General features: G+C 41.5%; 1 protein-coding gene across 1 annotated transcript in view; it reads right to left on the bottom strand.

Moving 5' to 3' along the window:
* wnk1b (WNK lysine deficient protein kinase 1b) overlaps nt 1-17,985 on the bottom strand; it is a 116,342-nt gene extending 98,357 nt beyond the window's left edge. The window contains 3 exon segments of the mRNA XM_051959131.1: nt 12,875-13,125; nt 13,128-14,545; nt 17,422-17,985. Coding sequence (XP_051815091.1) covers nt 12,875-13,125; nt 13,128-13,815 — 939 coding nt within the window. The 5' untranslated portion in view covers nt 13,816-14,545; nt 17,422-17,985.
* Nucleotides 17,986-20,170: the final 2,185 nt, after the last annotated feature.

The raw sequence follows: 20,170 nt of genomic DNA, 5'->3' as shown, positions 1-20,170 counted from the left end.
TAGCAGATTGTGTGTGATAGTAAATACATGATGCTACACTAGCAGAAGTTATGATAACTAGTCATGCACGACTTCATCACGCAGATGTAAGCACTTATATTTTCTTTGTGAGTGATGCTCCAGAAGCTTTTGCAATCAGCATTACGACGACCGTCACTTCTCAGTTGATTGTCATTTTTTTATGTAATGAAAGTGTAAAAGGTAGACTCTGACATACATATATCCACTCTGACACTAGTAGTTACACACAGTCCACACACTCATTCTGCTCTAGTTATGGCTCAGCAGATGACACTCGGCTGCCCTGCTGCTATTTATAGAAGAGAAAGAGGGGGGAAAAAAATGAGGGAAAAATCCCATCTCCTCCCTCCCTCCATCTCCATCTCTCTCTCCTCTCGTCCCCACAGGCTTCGGCTAAGGTCATGGAGGATGGAGAGAAGAGAGGGACGCCGAGAAAGAGGATGCCAGAGACAAACAAAAGAGAGGGACAGTGGCAGAGAAAGAAAAAACAGAAACACAGACTGTGCATTAATATGACACTTTGTTCTCTGTGTCTCACTGTTCTTCAGTTCTATTTCCAGAAGCAAATGAACTTGTTCAACCCAAAACAGTTCCTGTTCTGTGTACTGACTTATCTTAAGTATCAAGGGGTTTTTCTTGAACTCTCTTAATATAGACTTATCACACATCACAGACAAATTCACAACAAAAAAAGTGGAAAAAAAGATTCATATCTGGCAAAATCTAAAAAAACAAAAAAAAATCAGTGATGTTTAAAAACTGTGTGAATAATGGCAAATAACTGTAAAATAATTACATTTTTATCTGATTTAAACACCGTTTACTTTTACAGTTACACAAAAGGATGAATTACTATTTGTAAAAATACAGATTTTAAATATTTCTAATATAACAGCTAAAAAAAATTAATACATACAATATGTCTGTCAAATAATGATATTTTGCTGATTTTAATAGAGCAAGAAATAGTTAAAGTTTTCAAGTAAGGAAAATACCTGAAAAAATAAAAATATCTGCACGATTATTGGATTTTTTCAAATTTTTTCTTATTTCAATACAGCAAAAAAAGCATAATTTTATGGTCAAAGTCATTTTAGAAAAATACCATTTGTAAAAATATAGATTTTTAATGTGACATTTCTAATTTTGATCATTTGTTTGGATGGGTTGTTTTGTTTTTTTACAGTCAACATGTTATTATTCCTCTATGTTGGTGATTTTTCTAGATGTTGTGCATAATTTAACTAAACTGGAAAAAAAGTAAAATAATAGTAAATTGTTTTAATAAGTACAGTTAAAAACAGTAAATTGTAAAAAAAAAATAAAATAAAAAAAAATCCTCTATTGCAGCACAGATAGTTGGTGAGACCCCCAAAAATAAATTATTAAAATGCATTTTACAATATGATAATGCTTGTTTGATACGTGAGCCCTGGTTGGAAAGTACAATGCACAAAACACTACTGGATGAAGGGGGGCAACCTGGACTGAAAGACCTTCTAACACACACACTCTCTCCATCACACATACATTTATTATGGGGTGGGGGACCGTCACATTTTAATGAACACCCCCCACCACAATTCACCAAAGAATGACATCTTATCACTGGAATGTGGGGAATCTGGGAGGGACACAATGAAACCAGGGAGCTGCCCCCTCCTCAAACACACAAAACAAGCAGTGAACACAAAGACAGAAGCAGGAGCTCACACACACCCTATAGACAGACTGAACACACACTCACTCACAGCAGCAGAACAGTGTGTGCAGAGTCACAGCGTAAGCAGACTAAACACAAATATCAAGGAAAGATTCACATAAACAGGCTCACACACACACACACACTGTTGTAGAGCAGGCAGCAAAGATGTGCAGCCCAGGTCACTTTACGCTGATGCAGACGACAGGCAGTTTACAGACTTGATCTATTTTAGACCGAGGTCACACACACACACACACACAGTCACCTATACCACTTTCCTCGGAGACTTACAGGTCGATTTAACAAGCACTCTACCAGGCCGTCGCTGGTTATCAGACAGTCATGTGCAGCTGCAGATTCTACACTTTTTGGAATATAAGTTGAACATAAACATTTAATTAAAACTGAGCAGATCTGTTACATATAGTCAGCACTGTAAGCCCGGCAAAATGTAACCTTTCCCCATTAACTCAGTGTTTAGATGTGAAAGCACTTGTTGGTATTTCAATTTAAGTTTGGTCACTTACATTTTCAAAAACAACGATCTTAAATCACACTTACACTACCAATCAAAAGTTGGGGGTCACTTAGAAATGTCCTTATTTTTGAAAGAAAAGCTTTTTTTCCCCCATGAAGATAGCATTAAATGGAGCAGAAATCCAGTCTAGACATTGTTAATGTGGTAAATGACTATTCTAGCTGCAAACGGCTGATTTTTAATGGAATATCTCCATAGGGGTACAGAGGAACATTTCCAGCAACCATCACTCCTGTGTTCTAATGCTACATTGTGTTAGCTAATGGTGTTGAAAGGCTAATTGACGATTAGAAAACCCTTGTTCAATCATGTTAGCACATGAATAAAAGTGTGCGTTTTCATGGAAAATGTGAACCACTCTAGGTGAGCCCAAACTTTTGAACGGTACTGTACATCTTTACATTTACCAGCATCCTGTAGCCTGAGGTTGCTCATTCCTGTCAGGAAAATTCCCCCTCAAAACACCCACTGGTTAAAAAAATGAAAAAGGACTTGCAGGAGCAGATCCCTCTTCAACTGTGAACTGAACTGTAATAAATGATGAATGCACTCAGCAGGCAGAAAACATTGGAGTGAAAAGAGAGTCAGTGACGTAATAGCAGGGAGCTGACAGTGAAGTGGAGGCGTATTTTCAGAGGATTCTCCATAATTCAGGGATACTGACCGACTGATGACAGCGTGTCCCAAATGGTTTCTGTATACGATAACTGAAGATATCGTCTACAAGCTGTACTCTCTCTTTACTCATGAATCGTCCTCGCCCAGATGTTTGCAGTTGTGTGTGGTTATGCTGCTGCATGCGTCCCCACATCCTCACTTCCTCTGATGTCACTGTTTAGTTTATGCACTGTTTAATTCGACTGAAGTGTACAACCCTGCTGCAGCTAACAATTATACTTATTGTTGATTTTCTATCTTGATGTATCAATCAGCTGATGCTCTCTAAAATGCAAGCAATAAAGCTGCAGTTTGCACACATGGTTCATTCATATTTGTACGGCACAAAGCCAGCCTTTCAGCTTGTTGCCACAATGTTGCCATTATGTTGTTTTTAATAACAGGAACAACTATATTTAGTTGCTACACTGACTTGATAAATACTGTTTCACCACAGAAGCTGCGACGGAGGTTGTACCTCATGTAGCGCTGCAAGTATCAATTATTTCCATTCTTGATTCATCTTTTGATAATTTCATCCAGAAATTGTTAAGTTGTTTGTTCACCGATGTCAGGAAATGGTGAAAAATGTTGATCAGTGTTTCCCGAAGCCCAAGATGACGACATCAAACGTTTTGTCTTCGCTTCAGTGCAAAGATATTCAGTTTACCGTCACAGAGGATGAAAGAAACCAGAAATATTCAAATTTAAACAGCTGGAAACAGAGAATTTAGATTTTTTCGACTTAAAAACTCATTCAGAATAGCTAAAAGTTCATTTAACGGTTGTCAAATAATTGATTTATTAATAAATTGAAACTAGTTTAGCGTATAAATGTGGAATTTTCCTTCCTTCCACAGAACAGATAATTTCTGTACAACTGGGCACTTTGACCTGACAGTGAAACTTATAAACCATAAAAATATTAAATATCCTTGTGTTCATGTAAATTATACTCAATAACAGGTTAAGTGTACGATTAGGATGTGGTATGGGGTCACAAGCTTTTCTTTCTGCAGTTTCAGAAGCTGCCCATCTTATCCCACATTTCTCATTTTAGGCTCAAAACAACGTGAGCCAATCCCGTGCCTCTGATCTGCAGCTGTCAGCCAACCCCAGCTCTGGATTTCCAGGAAGTGATTACTCCTACAATGTCAGTATTGTTTAGCAGCTTCCTGGCAAAAAAAAAAAAAAAAAAAAATATATATATATATATATATATATATATATATATATATATATATTTATATATTTTTTTTTTTTTTTTTTTTTTAAAACAGGGGAAATCCACAACCCTCTTTTCACTAATCAGGCACAAACTTGCATTTAATCTGGCTACTGTGAGTTGGTGTGTAGAGCTGAATGTGGGCTGCAGTTGAAGTGTCCAAATTACAATAGAGATGCAGGCTTTCTTGAGAACCATGCACAAAATAATGAAGTGATAGTGAGACAGTGGCATTCTGGGTTCAAATGCAGGTCTTGTATTTCTCCGCGCTCACAATATGCAGCATTTCTGGAGCTCTCTTCCTCTCAGAAACGTATCTACCACATCAAAAATGGCCTGAAAATAATCTTCAAAGTGGAGACGACACAAAGATCCATGATGGAATGAATGAGTAAGCAGCAGTGATGAAGGAAAACGAGAAGGGCAGAGTCAGACAAAAAGTTACTCCTCCCTTTTAATGTGTGAAATTCAAGGAGGGGTAGATTGATATCAGGCAGCGAGGGAGGGATTAAGATGGAGAGAGAAGGAAAATAATGAGAAGAGCAGGAATAGATGGAGATAAAAAAAAGAGGGGAAAAAAAGAGGGAGGAGTGATTTGATCGTAAAGAGTAAAGCTGGGGCGGGAAGAAAGCGGCGAGAACGTGTGAGGCAGAATAGAAAAACCATCCCTCGCTGTGCAAGTCATCGAACATCTGCCTGCTGCATTTACTGGCCCCAGCTAACCCCATAATGCACACACAATCCCTTACATTAACTGTAAGCGCACATAGCCTATCCATGAGTCAACAACACACGCATATGCACACCCTGTTTCTAATTAAACCGAGCCACAATCATTATAAAGCGCAGTCGACACATGCACGGCGAAATTCAGCGTGACGTAACCTCAGACACACACCCTCAGCAGTTTTCTAAAGCATCTCCCTCTCAGCTCTTTTTCACTCACAGGATGACTTTATTTAGAAGGAGGGTGCCAAGACGCTTCTTCGTCTCTCCGACTTGCACAAACACACACGTTCACGCGCACACTCGAAACGTCTGGGCGCAGGAATACACACTCGCTTCTTGCGGTTTCTTTTTTTTTTTTTCTAAATAAACAGAGTGGGAGGGAGAAAGGTCAGCCGTTTGTTCACTCTGAGCACACACATAACTGATCTGTTAGCACACATATTCAAGGCTTCAAAGCTATCGAGGGAGATTTATGCGTGTGATAAAAAGCTTCCCTCCCATGGGTGGAAGGTCTACGCTACGTGAGATATTTTTAACTGTGTTTGAGCGACTCGCTGCAAACAGTCGCTAATAACACAACATGACCTGAAAGTTGGGGCCATGTGACACTTCAATCCCCCACTGAAATCGACACTAATGAAATTCTTAAAGGCAGGATGGCCTGACCTCACTGTCCAACACTAGGGGAAACTCTGGTGTACACACATTAAACAGAAAGCAATGCGTGTGCGGACGGGGACATGGTCGGTTTGCATATGAGGAAGTGTCAGCTTCTCTGTCTCCCTTCCTTTGTTGCTCACAGCCGCTCGCTGACATATGACACGTTAGAGGCAGAGAGTAAGGAGTGACGTAGGACAAAGATAAAGAAAAGAAATACACAGCAACGCATGGAGAATGAACTAACAAAATTAACGAAACTAAGATTTCCTCTGCGTACTCTTCTTATCCTCTCTCATCTTCAGATAGTTCAACATCAGAGCTGAGCAATGACCTCAGCCAACAGCGTTTTCCTGCTTTATCACTCACACAGTAAATCCATCTGGCTGAGCTTTGTGGCCTTTGCATATCGCAACAGAACATCTTGCAATGAGTGTTTTAGTGCGTAAGTGAGTGTCACGTTTTGATTTGCTGGAATCCGAATGTGCTCAGTATTGTCAGCGTCTACATAATTGCCAACTATACTTATAATCAATGGTGGTTTGAGTAATTGTGAAAAAATAAGTGTAAATTCCTGCTTCTTAAGCCTCTGAACACCAAATCTCACTACTAAGTAATGTTTTGGTTTTTGTCATATGTAAAAATCTGCAAAAAAAATTTGGATTTTCAACTTTTTGACTTTCCTCAAACCACTTATCGGTGACATTCCGTTAGGAAAGTTCAGCAAAACTAAGATCAATCATTTTCTTTGTTATAAGTTATAACTGTGTCTTCGTGTTTCTGAGTTGTCTCTAATCCTAGACAAGGTTGAGCCTTTTCCATTGAGACAGAGATAGAGAAACTCCTCGAGGTTCAGAGGGTTAAATTCACATTATTTTCATTTTTTTTCCTCCTCTAAAACAACAAACTGAAAATATTTAGACTGTGAACACAAGACATTTTGAGGACATCATCTTTGTTTTTGACTACACCCTTTTGTGTAGCAAACAATTCATCGGTTAACGGAGAAAATAATCCAACAGATTAGTCGACAGTGAAAAGAATCATTATTAACAGCTCTGGTCTGCGTAAAACATTCAGCTATTACAGGTTACTGCACCAAGTCCTACAAATTCTGCCCTTCGTTCCTGCAGTTTACGAGGCAGGAAACAAACTTGTTTGGCCATTGTGGCTGTTAGATTCCCCTAAGTTGAAACACAGCATTCACCTGTTTTACAGCCAGATTTATTGGAGAAGAACAACAGCTTCATGGGTTGTGTTATCACGATCATTAGCAGCTGATCTATACAGATCTACAACCTATTTACCAACACCTGTGGAGTGGCTGCTGGTCATTTTCCACCCTGAGAAACTTCTCATTCCTGCTATAAATCCTCTTTTGGTGTGGTTCTTAAATTATTTTGTCAACAAAAGCGGCTGTCTGTCTATCGTGGTAAAAACACAGGAAATAAATTCCACTTTAATGTTTTATAATTAAACAGTTGAGCTCATCTGCAACGAAGCCGGGCCAAATGAATAAGTTAACAACCCCCAAAAGCTCGCTGAAGCACACACAAGCACACCCCCACTGCATCCAGACACATGAACTGCACAAGCCCACCTTTACATGCACATAGGCATCATCTTAATTGGTAATAAGGAAAAGGAACTGAGTAAAATATTTGTAGCTGCCATTTAAAACATTTACAAGACGTCTAAACACAGTTTCCGTTCCTTTAAAATGTGAATGTGTGTTTTGGGGGTGGCCTGTACTGCTTTACAGCAACGCCAGAATCAATCAGCAGGAGAACCAACCTTTGCCTGACACTGCTGCAGTCTGCTGTTTTGTCAGTGAAATCTGAACCTGTGGAAAACCTAACCGCTATATCTCAGCTCTGCTGCTCTGGAGTAATATGACGATATTTATTTTCAATAAAACACTTTTACTCTCTTTTATACACATGTACTCGCTTTTATCATCTACAGTTCCAAATATTTACATGTAATATTTCACCAGTTCCAATGGTTTAATTTGAACTTTGACACCTGGCAGCTGTTCGGTTCAAACCTGAAATACATCTAGTATCATTTTTGGAAGTTTTTTTTTTAAATCTAATAAATATTTACACAGATGCTTACTTGTTAAGGCCAAGCCCTGCAATATGTACAAAGACAAAGCGCAACAAAGAACTCATTGTTCAACGAAACTGCCTTTGGGATGTTATACTTTTAATAGCCTGATGAACAATCTTGATAAATATCCTCCTCCTGCTTCCTGCTCTGCCTCATTTTGAACCTCCTTACTTCCAATATGATATCTTCTTCCTCCTTCTGTCTTTTTACAAACACAATGGAAAGATTTCAGGCCAGGTTGAAATGGGTCATCGCTAACGAGGCTAAAACTGGAGACTGTGAGCCGTATTTGTTCGCCTTCTTACATGGGATTCACTTTGCCAGTGTCATGACACCACTGCTGATAAAATTTTGAAAGTATGCGATACATAACGCACGTGACGCGACAAATGCTGACAAACATTTGGCACTGCTGCAATGCTTGCACGTGTAAACAAAGCTGTCTGAGCTCAGAGGCCAGTTTCCCCTCTTATGGCACTGATTGAATAACCATCATTGAAGGACAGGCTGGAAGCCCCCAAAGCATGTGTGTGTGCGCTTGTGTGCGAGTGTGTGGGGAGGGGGCTAATCCGCCTTGTGTTGCTGTTGAAGAAAATTTCAAGGTCTTTGAGAGCCAATGGAGCTGGGAGCCTAAGGTCTCACACACACACAAACATGGGGTCTCTCTTCTTTTAGTTTCTCCTCTCCCCCCTTCTCCGTCATCCTCTCTTTTCATTTCCTTTGTCTTTTCTCTCCCACTCTTCCTCCCCCATGTTTTACCATTCTGTCTGTCCTCTCCCTGCACATTTACCTCCCCTCTTCCTCAATATCTGTCTCCAACAACCCTACATATGAATCTTTTCGCCCGGTTTTATTCAGTTTAAACCACCTGTGTGCTCTTGTGCTTGAATGCTGGAAACAATCCCACTGATCCCATGTGAAACAACAGGCTGACCTTTCACCTTTAACCCTCCCGTCTCTCATCTTAATCTCTGTCCTTTTTCTCTCATTTTCTTTCCCCACTTGCCTCCTCTGTTACTTTTTAGGTCATGAGTCAGACACTCAGGGTTCACCTGATCGAGGTAAATGGAAACACTACAATTACCACTCATGTCATTCAAATCTATTTTAGGTCCGTAACTCATGATTACACCGAGCATTCCTTTCATTCCAGGTCACCTGCATCAGCCTTTTCTTTCCCATAAATCAGCTACCCTCCAGTCTGACAAGACACCTGAAGATAAGCTACTGGGTGACCTTCCTCCTCTTGCTCTCCACTCACGCAATCTATTCATCAATCTCTTCGCTAACATCTGCTCTATCTCCCTCCTCCTCTCCAGCTCCGTTTCCATCCATCTTGGGATTTCTCTGGAAGCAGAAGTTAACCTGTTTTGGATCAGATGTCGTGGAACGTGAAGACACAATCCATCCCCCATCTCTACCTCTAAAACACACACACACACAATAGAGTCCTATAAAACTGCAAGCTCATTTAGATTTGCATACTGACCTGACTCAGGGATGGAAACGCATTCCCAGCGCATGCACACGCACATTTGCACATACAGAAAAACCAACAAGTTCCACATGATCCCGACTCCCACAGATCTCCAGTTGCCATGCCCACCCAGTGAGTGAATGTGACTGGTTGTAGTGTGTGTGTGCGTGTAACTTTACTCCCACCATTTTGCCACATGTCAGCAGTTGCTCAGTCATCTTTGACACTCACACTCAGAGGATTACAGCCAGGGTCTGCAGGAAAGTACTGCTCTCTGTATGCATATAGTCGAGTCACCACAGGATTTCAATACTGTTATATAACTGACCAGTAGTTATATGTAATAGTCCATGGTGTATTAAATAAAATACTAGTATTAACTGTGTCAGGAAGATTATTTTAATTCTCACATGTTCTATATATTGGAAAGCACTATCAAAATAAGAGACAAGAGACCTCTTTGACTCGCAACGCTGCCGGGAATCACCGGGTTTCCCCATTTTGACGAGTAGCGTGGGCATCGGGAGAAGAAAAAGAGGGACGTGTGACAGACAGAGAAAGCTCAACAGAGGCTCGATGCTTGTTTTCTGATAAACAAACCGGCGTTTCCTTGACGCAGGGCATCAGGCAAAGCTGATTTTAGCTCCTGGGATTCAGGAAGACTCGAGGAGCATCTTGTGATGGGAGATGACAGGAAAAACAACTGCATGCTCCCACGGGAAATAATCCTGCATTGAGAAATACTCTCTGAAAAAGTGCAGATTTCAAGAGAAAACATTTCATTATACAGTCTGATCTCATCTGACTTTTTCTGCTTCTGATTGATTGAACAATTAGAGCACAGAGGGGTACGGCATGGTGAAAAGATGGAGCACAGCAGAAATTCTAAACATGCCTTTCCATTCATAAAAAAAACCTTTGGGTCTCATTTCTGATGTGTCACTTCCATCTTATATAGCTAAGGATGCCTTTCATTCTGCAGAAAAACTGCAAAAATAACTAATACAAGTTGTTCCTCATGGCACAGTAACCAGTTTTTCATCAGGGCAAGCAGTTCCACATGAGTCCATGTCACTGTTTTCTTCCTCCGCTAAAACCTCAGCTCAGTCAGTGCCCTGGATGTCATATGACCGGCTGAGACTGTTATTCTACATCTTTGACTGCTGAACGCACTTCTGTCTCTGTGTCTGTTCGTCAACAAGACCTGAAAGCTGAAAGACTTTCTCCGTTTCCTTCGATTTGTGTCTGCCTCACCTCTGCCCGCCGACACATATTCCTCTTGTTCGCACTTTCCGTCTCGCTCACACGCTCAGTGCAGGAGTTGCATCAGTGCAGCGCGATGAAGCAACAGCATCCTGTGGGTAACCGGTGTGCCATCCTGTCTCATGTTCCACACTGTGTGCAAGATGTCGGCTTTTTGTTGACCTCTATGTTTCAACACTGAGAATGGGAGCTGACTGAGAGCAGCCAGTCGTGTTCCAGTCATAGAGGAACCATACCACAGCAGCACAGGCGATTTCTGTTTTACTCAAAGGCAGTGCAACTCGAACAAACGGGCGAGAAGTGCGACAGTGTCACTCATCCACTTTCAGTACCTTGAATTGTCCAGGCAGTCTGGGGATTTCACTGAGGAAATCCCAGCTTCTCAAACCTTTAGGACTCTGCTGTTCCAAATCTTCACCCTACATTCTACAGCCATCAAGGAGGCGGGCTTATGAGGTTTGATTTCTGGGACATCAAACCCACACAGTCGTCAGGAAATCAAACCCACTTACATTTAGGCCCTCTACTCTTTGGCATCCTCTTCCGCATTCAGTACTCACTTGTGTAATGTGTGGCGGAGGTAATATAACGCGCCGCAGCATCCGTTCACACACTTAAAACTCAACCGTTAACACCAGAGACTCAGCACACATCCGCGATGAAAACACGAAACCATGAGTAAGAGAAAAAAGAGGCGCCTGAGTTGCAGCAATGAGCAAAAAGTTGCCCCCTCAGTGTGTCAGTTGTTTCTTTAAGTGAGGCAGCTCTTCAAAAACCAGGAAGGATTGTGTCAAAACTAAGAGAAATTCTGCACCTCATAAATGACTGTAAACATGATGGAAACACTGATTTGGCCTGAGGAGCTGCTACATGTGCAGAACACTGTTACTGAAAGCTTAATAACCAGTCAGTCGAATAATTGGAAGCAGTGCAGTTCCTTGTGTCAACCGGTCTGAGAAGCAGTAATTCTTAAACGACTGAGCTGCACGTGGAACTAGGGCTGCACAATTAATCGAATTTTGAACGCGATCACGATTTTGCCCTGCCACAATTACATTAACCTGATCGTTGGCGATATTTACATTTAAAATGCGGGCTCTGGTGCATAGCGCCTTGCCAACCAGTAGTCAGCCAACCACCAGGAGGCAAACACATGGTTAAGGCTTCATTAAGCTGCCTAAATAACAAGCGAGCGCACCCTGCAGCGACAGCCTCAAAATCACTCAGTGGACTGGGCTGATGAGAGCGAGTCATGTCGAGAGAAGAAAGTACAGCAGCAATTGGAGATGAGGAGCATCATGGTGAGGAGCTAGTGCCTCGAAACGGATCAACATCCATCGTCTGGACTTGTTTCGGATTCAGGGCAAGTGACGCTAAACAAGAACAAGTCATATGTAAAGAGTGTAGCAGAGTTGTGTCTGCCCCGCACAGTAACACAACTAATCTGTTTAACCATCTGAAAAAACATCACATACACAAATACAAGGAATGCATGAAGGCTAAAGCCAACGTTGATTCACAAAATCCCCGTCCGTGTCCAGCGGCAACCCAGACAACCACTACAGCGACCCTGCATCGGGCAACACCGTATCCAGCTACCTCCCAAAGACACACACAGATAACAGACGCAATATCGTTTAATTTGGCCAAAGACGTGTCCAATAAATACAGCGAGTAACGAGGGCTTCAGAAAAATGGTCAAAACACTGGACAAGAAATATGTGATCCCCACACGTAAGTTTTAAATTCTTGGGCAAATTTTATTTTACTATTATTTATCATTTATCCTTATTTAAAGTTTCATTTTGCACTGAAAACGCTTCATATGTTGTTTGCTTAAAAGTAGTGCAATAAAAATACAGATATTTTCCCTAACATGATGAACAATTGTGATTAATAATTGTGATTACAATATTGATCAAAATAATCGTGATTATCATTTTGGCCATAATCGTGCAGCCCTACGTGGAACATATTGTTAATGCAGAAAACAAAAATACAAATACAACACATCCTAGAGTCACATACAGGGAAGCTAACTAAAAACAACTACTTGCAACTGGACTAATGCAAACCAAAATTTGCCTAAAAAGAAGCTCTAAACTACCTCAATGTTGGTGCCTTAAACAATATACAAACACCATCCTGATTCTGAATTACTTACTGTAAGACTATGGCTCTTCTAGATCTGTCATGCTTACTGTGAAATGCTGCCAAAATCAAAGCATCCAATGCATGCAGCCTTTGTCAAAGATGCAATCTGCACCCTGTATCTTAAGCTCAACAAGACGGATCTCACTTCAGAAACATTTATTCAGAAAAGTATCTGAGTGAGCAGGAAGTTCTGACTAACTGTATCAGTATATCTGCAACCTCAAGATGTCAGGATAAAAATAGGACAAGCAAGACAGAAGAGGCAACATCCAGCAGCTGGGCCACATACAGAGAACAGAGAGAAGAGAGGAAACAGATTTCTGAGTCTGGACTTACCTGAAGCTCACACCACGCCACCTCCACTGTCGTTTCTGTATCCAGTCCTTTGTACACAGTCTTAAAAGAGCCTCTTCCGATCTCAATGTCAAATTTCAGGAAGCGTCCATCTGGTGAAGTTCCCACAGCTTTCGTCTCGGCCTCCTCTATATCCTCCTGCACTCGTTTCTCGGCTTCCCTCTGCTCCGCTCGTGCTTTCGCCAACTCCTTCTCCTCCTCCGTCTCTCTGTCTTTCTCCTCTGTTGGACTGGTAGCGATTCCTCATCTACTTTTCTCTCCGTCACCACCGGTTGAGCTTCTTGGAGCCCTCTGGGACGCAATACAACATCAGGCTGTTTGCTCACTGTTTTGTCGGTAACATCCAATACTGTCGGGCTGGGCTCTTTTACTGCCCCATCTGCACTTTGTTCAGCTCTGCTACTGCTGGGAGCAGCAGCGGCGGTGATGCTCACACTTAAATCTTGCTTAGCATTTTGTACGTCCTCTGCAACTGCCCCTCCAGGGCCAAGACAAGGCTGAAGAGTGGCGCTTTGCAAATAAGAACCTCTCGAGGACTCTTCACCTTCAGAATCACAATCCCCTGGCCCAGGCTCTGACAGCTGTGGAGAGAAGAAGGTGGGAGGCCCTTCACAGTCTGGTGGTGAGGTGAGTATCACAGCTGCTTTACTGGGCAGGTCCAAAGCTGTGGCATTTGAGTCACAAATTACACTCCGGCGGAAGAAACGGTGCTCGGCTGTTTTGGAGTCTCTATCCATGGTGTGGCGCCGACGCTGGACCTCAGGCTGTCCGCCGAGCTTCTCCACGACGTGCGAGTCTGAACTGGCAGAGCCGTTCACATTCTTGTGGGGGGTCTGGGGTGATGGACAGGGGGAGGCAGAAGAAACAGGAGGGAGTGGAGCAATGAATTTCACTGCTTTGCTGCTGCTTTTGCTTTCAGACATTCTTCCACGAGGCTCAGACCACAAAAAATAAGAAATTCTGTATGTATAAATAAGGATTTTTTTTCTTTATGTGTGTAATCAGACCTCTTTGTGTAAACTCTGGATGTGGGCAGACATCTAAACCTGCAAGGTCCTTTAAAAAAAAAACTCTCTCAAACTCAAACAAAAGCAAAAGTGATGGGTTACAAAAAATAAATCAGCTGAATGCAGCAATCCTTGTTGTGTTTTGCAGTTTGTTTTTTGCAGATCTTCTTGGCTCTGCGTCTTCTTTGCAAAAGCAATTGTTTTAACAAGACAACCTACAGTTCCTACAAGGCCCTTCCGTACAGGGCTCGGGGAAGCCCCAGGTGAGAGGAAGGGGCTTTAAGGAGGGAAGGGACAAAAGGCAGTCAAAGGAGGAGGGGGCAAGCACTGCAAAGAGGTGACAACCGTCAAATCAACACCCGAATCCATCCTGCTGCCAACATCCAGAGAGGAGCATCCAAAACATGGAAGGAGTAGAGATCTAACAGACCAGTCCTGCTCCCAAAAGCTGAAGCAACAAAATATGACTGGAGTCAAATCTGTTACAGCTTGACTTGCAGGTCCTGGGAAGTTTCTGCCAGAGCAGACTGAAGCTTCCTCTGCCTGCTGGGAATCCCTGGAGAGGCTGCTGGCCTGTGTGGTGAGGCCAGACACAGGGCTAGGTAGGCCAAGCCTGGCCTAGCTCCGTCTGCGTCTGTCCTTGTCACTAGAAATAAGAAAAAGAGATGGAAAACTGTTAAACTCCTTCATACATTATACAATTCACCACCTGTATTCCCTTGATGATAGTATAACTGATCCAGTGAACTTCAAGGAAACTCAAAGATGCTTGGCTTCCTGCCAAACTGGCTGGTAGAGCATACAAGCTGTCAGATACCCTCACGTTTTACCGACATTTGGCCAGTGATCAGTGGTGTGATTGACACAAGCAGCAGAGGAAATGAACACCAGCCATATGCTGCTACTGCAGCGTACAAATCTGTGACCACCAAGCATTGATCGGCCTCTCATCTGGATGTTCTTTACATATACAGTTTGGCTGCTAAAACAGGCCAAGGAGATCAGATGTGATAAAAGTTGGGTGTCTTGTACCAAAAAAGTGAATATTCACATTCATTACAGCGCCATCATAAGTAATTCATTATTTCAGAATAGGCTTTTAAAATATTGATTTAGTGCTGAACTTTTGGTTTGGGATTTATCAGTGAAAATTTCACGTAAGTGGATCTAAGTACAACCTCCAACTCAAGCTCGTTATAAAGACAGAGATCTGCATCCTGCCCCTGCCTTCCCTTCCCAGTTGCCCCCTGTGTAGCTAATGCAGTGGAGTGATGTAGCAGAGTGTGTGCCTAATTGCTCCACGCTCCAAATTTAGCCCAAAGTCACCACAGCCCGGATGACCCCGGAGGTTAGGCTACTCTGTGGCAATTCAGCAGCTTAACATGAGAGAGGAGGCGGCACTCGGAGTGACACAGATAGAACTGCTGCACAGAAACCAAGAGCAGATCTGAGGACAGTGTACAAGAGCGTACAGCAGACAGTGTACTCTGCATATTAATATACGGAAAATGCAAGTAGTAAGAAATAGACTCACTGAAGTGGCAAGTTGTCTTACATAACATCCCGCATATAACTTCTACCCGGTTATAAGAGCGGTACTGAGGAACAGCAGCTGTTTTTGTGTGTGATGTTAGAAACCATTCACATAAAAATGATTCATGTTTAAAGCAACCCATAAGTTCACAAGTTCTATCAACACTGACGCACACAAAAAAAAACCGCGCAGAGTAACTGTCACATTTTCACTTAGTCATCTATGGAGTTCCTTTCGTTAAATCAGTCTCACATGAATGGAGATTTAAACAAATACTGGGCATCTGTGTGCAAAGTGTGTCAGTAAATGTACACCTGCACGAACCACTCTCGCATCAGTCAGCCCAGATGGTGTGTAACCACTTCACATGAAAGCTACGAAGAGTGCAAGAAAGCCTAAAGCATCTCATGTTGACAAGTCTAATTTTCTCTGCGCCAGTGAAACACAAAACAGTCTTTTGTTCAAAAGAAACCTTTACATTTCACATTCAGTTTGGAATTCACTGGGCTACTGTCCGACTGCTTGTCCTGAAAAAAAATAAATTCATACCTAGTCCTGTGCAGCTATGTGTGCTTTTTCATTATATCTATTTTAAAATGGTATGAACAGGTTTTAAACAAATAGATAATGGCACCTTTTACCTATTTTGCATCTGATGGCTTCCCTACAGGTTAAGACAGGCAATTTATTCGACCAGATGTTCCAGGTTTCTGTTGCTGTGATTGGCAGCGGTGGCAACAGTGATCAATGAGGTAATTCATCAAGCTGTGAAAAAGATGACATCAACTGAAGAGACATAAACTGATGACTTAAGTATGAGACAGCCATTCTCACAGACGAGCTGAGAGTTTTGTATAAATCACAAAGCAATGTCCAGTTTAATAATCTGAGTGGACCAGTACCTGATCTATCTATGTATTAGGCCTGAAACATGCCCGAAAAGGTCTACAGAATATACATTATCTTACTGTATAACTGAGGGTAATATCAGACATTTATACGGATACAGTGATGACATTAGTCATTTTTATTTCTGGTGAAAAACTGGTTATTCTGAGAGGAGCCTAATCAAATTAGCCATAAAAAAGCAGCAATTTCCCAACAGCTAGGGGGTGCTGTACAGTACAATCAACTACAATCATTTAAAAAAAAACTTTAAGAGTAACGGCAGCCAGTAAAAAGATAAGAAATAGTAAACACATTAGACTTAACTTTTTTTTTATTATTATTTAGTTTACATTATTTTATCACTTATGTCCAGCTAGGACCAAACAGAGTTGTTCATTTAAATGCCTGAAATTAGCTCAGCTAGCCTAAACTAGCCAACTTCAAATATATGCAATTGTTGAAGCATTTTTTTAATTCATATAAAATATTAGCAAAATTACACTTCCACATTTGTTGTATTTTTTTGTCGTTTTTTATACGTAAATGTTTAAAGTTAAGTAGAAAATGTTATGCTACATTTGATTCTTGCTCGTGGCTAATTGGGTGGCGTTACAAAAAATAAATACTGAATAAAGATGTAGGATGGAGAAGCAAAATTACTGCTAAAAACCTAGAAAGAAAGAAAAAGAAGAGCGAAACAATTGCTATCAATTCATCAGAAATAAAAGCAATTAATTAACTCATTTGCTAAAGCCGGCTCATTAAAACCTAATGAAAACAAGATGTTCACCCTGCTAAAATGTGCTCAGGAGCAAATAAAAGTCAGGGAAATAGCATAAAAGTCATACTAGGCTTATTAATACGGTTTAACTTGTCATATCTGCAAGTCGGCTGAAAACATCAGTAATGCATGGGTTGAATTAAGTTAAACTGGATGATAAATGTGCAGCTTTGTTGGGGGCTCACCGCTGCCTGTTGAGGAACTCTCCACAAAACCAGGCTATGCTGCTAACTTTGCTTACAGGCAAGAAGTAGACAGGAGCAACGAGCAGTCACGACTTGGACAAAAGCGTAAAAATGCAGCCAAAATGCAGCTTTACCTCTCACATCGGTGTGTTTGGTGTCGGTACCGTAGAAATGAGAAGGCAGAAACTTGATGAAGAAGCCTGAGAGTGCTCTGCAGTGGGGTCCTCTCCGACACAGCACTAATGTCAGTCTGGTGCGTCACGTTAAAGCCACAGTTAGTTGCCAAAAACACGCAGAAATGAGCAAATTACAAAAAACATAACTTAGCGGTGGCCCTCTTTAAATAAACACAGGAAGCAGCGAGCGGAGCGGTGCGTGCAGCGAGCCGAAGCCGACAGACAGACACCTCCCACCGGACAGAAGATGCCAAGTTCGCTCGCTGGTGTCGCGGTGCTACTTTCTGTCTGTGTCCGTGTTGTCTGGAATCGGAGACGGTTTCACTCAAACATGCTCCGTCTAAAGCCGTCCGGACCGCCTCTGACGCTGCCGCTCCGGGTTCGTTCAATGCAATAAATCCGCTGTGATCCACAGTTATTCCCCGTTTTTAAGCCATCAGACAGCGGCTCCGTCTGCTCCGGGCTCTTCTCTGGCGATGACTCGTCAAGGCGACGGAGGAGCTTTCACACAGCCGACCCGCGTCAATTTCCGTCGGTAACCCGAGTCACATCGGAAACAGGAGCTCTTTCAAAATAAGGTCGTCCATGAGACTCAGCTCTCAAACAAGAAGTGCATTCACAGTGCAGTATGACCCAAGTATGCAGCAGGCAGACTCAGAAACACCCCCACAATTTAATCAATTGTGCCTTGTATCATTTCTGATTGATAAGTCCCAAAAAGTCCACAGTGGTGGATTTGTAGTTGGATCGCAATCATGTGATCATCAGCAAGCAGCTGATGTAGTGTTCTAGTGTTCACTAGAATACTGTATAACTCCTTTGCGACCCACAAGTCATGTCTACAGTGTAAGTTGGTCTGTTGTAAACTCACAGTGTTTGGACAAGTATCCACATCTTCCTAGCTTGATATCCCAGTTTTTCGAACTGGAATTCTGAATGGATGGCTGGTTTTATTCCTCTGGTAATAAAGAAAAACCTAACTGCCAAAAAAGGTACTGGTCGATGTTCACGCCCATCCTACATAGAACATATTCTATGGATCTTATCCAGGTTGTTTTCTCCTGACCTGATCCTTACTTGTGTTGTTTCTACTCTCAGATGTATGTCGCTTTGGATAAAAGCATCTGCTAAATGAAATATATAGAATTGTAGTCTGTCTCAATATTGTATTGTTCAGGGTCAATATATTTTATTAGTAGTCACAGACTAATATTTGAAACTGAAAGATATTTGCAGTAGAAATTCAAATACTATTGTCAAGACTCAGAATTTCACAAACTTTTATTTGGATTTTAGAAATGTTTGATTAAAAGAGAGCTTTTCAAGATTTCTCTTTTATCATTGATTGCCTGTTCAGTGCCGTGGACATTGCCCAAAACCAGTCTGCATAGTCAGACTATTCTCTAGCACTGACACAGAATGATCTGCTCACATTTCATTATCATTTTGCTATAGGAGGAAATAAGAGCTAGTTCTTGTTTGTACTTCTTTAAACCAATCACAGTTTTCTTGGGTGTTGCCAAGCCCAAGATGCAGCAGTGGTGTCCCCACAAAATATTAACAGGCGGATAGTTTTGGGGCAACAATTGCATGCAGGGGGGCAAGGGCTGTCTTTAAAATGGCGAATTCATTCATTCAAAAGTTTGAGTGTGTAGGTTGTTGTTGTTGTTGTTGTTGATTCCCACAGCAGTGGGGATTTTGTAAGGGGATTTTGAAAATGGTAACACATAGGTTGCAGAGGGGATGAGAAAGTCATGTGAACAGGCACTTCTGTTTAATCGCAGTTTCATATTTCCTAAAAAATACTAGTAGGTACATTTTTAAAGTATATTTTTCAAACATAGCACCTGACTAGAGAAAATCGTGAAATAAAATAAGATTGCATAGGCCTACCTGAGCTAAAACATATTAAGAACTGGTCAGTGAAGACATTTTACAACTTTTAATATTGAATTTGTTTGTCACTTGTTTAACAGAAATGACTGTTTAACTCTCATGGTGTGAAAAAGAAAAAGAAACACAGAAAGAGGAAAGAAATGGAAACCAGGTACATTTTTTTTACAATATTTTCTATAAATACAAACCACAAATTGGACCCTTTAATTTCAATACATCCATTTAAAGTAATCACTGACTAGGAATTAGCTGAGTGTAGTTGTGATAAAGTCTAACTAACTGCACTTTGAAACAAACATCACTATCATAATGAATGAAACTCAGTAGATCTTCCACTCAATTAACTGCTAGACTCCTGAAAAAATAACGTCTACGGAGGAGGATTTTATTTTGACAGGTCAAACCGGAGCGGTAGTGTTTAATTGAGTGCACTAACAGCAGCAGCCACAGCAAACTCCAGCGTTGAACTACTAAACTGCAGCTGGAACCAACACAGTGTTCATCATGCTGTCATTTTATGTATCCTTCTGCCAGTCTTTTCTAGCTGATACTTTCTGACTCTCACTCTCTCTCTCTTTCTCTCTCTCTCTCTCTCTTTGTGTGCGTGCGTGCGTGCGCGTGTGTGTTGTAGGCTATGAAGGTTTTCCTCTTTATGCACTTAGTAATCTCAAAATGTGAGATTTAAGAATCTCACATTTTGTCTGTCTGTCACATCTACACACCCTGATACTGAACTGCAGCACATCAGGAAATAATAATCAGAACAGTTTAACTTGCTCATCAGTAAAGAAAAAGGAGGGGGAGTTCGAAG

This window comes from Acanthochromis polyacanthus, chromosome 1 (assembly GCF_021347895.1).
Source record: "Acanthochromis polyacanthus isolate Apoly-LR-REF ecotype Palm Island chromosome 1, KAUST_Apoly_ChrSc, whole genome shotgun sequence".
NCBI classification, from domain to species: Eukaryota; Metazoa; Chordata; class Actinopteri; family Pomacentridae; genus Acanthochromis; species Acanthochromis polyacanthus.
The sequence above is the reverse complement of the archived record's forward strand: the minus strand, read 5'-3'. Positions and strand labels throughout refer to the sequence as shown.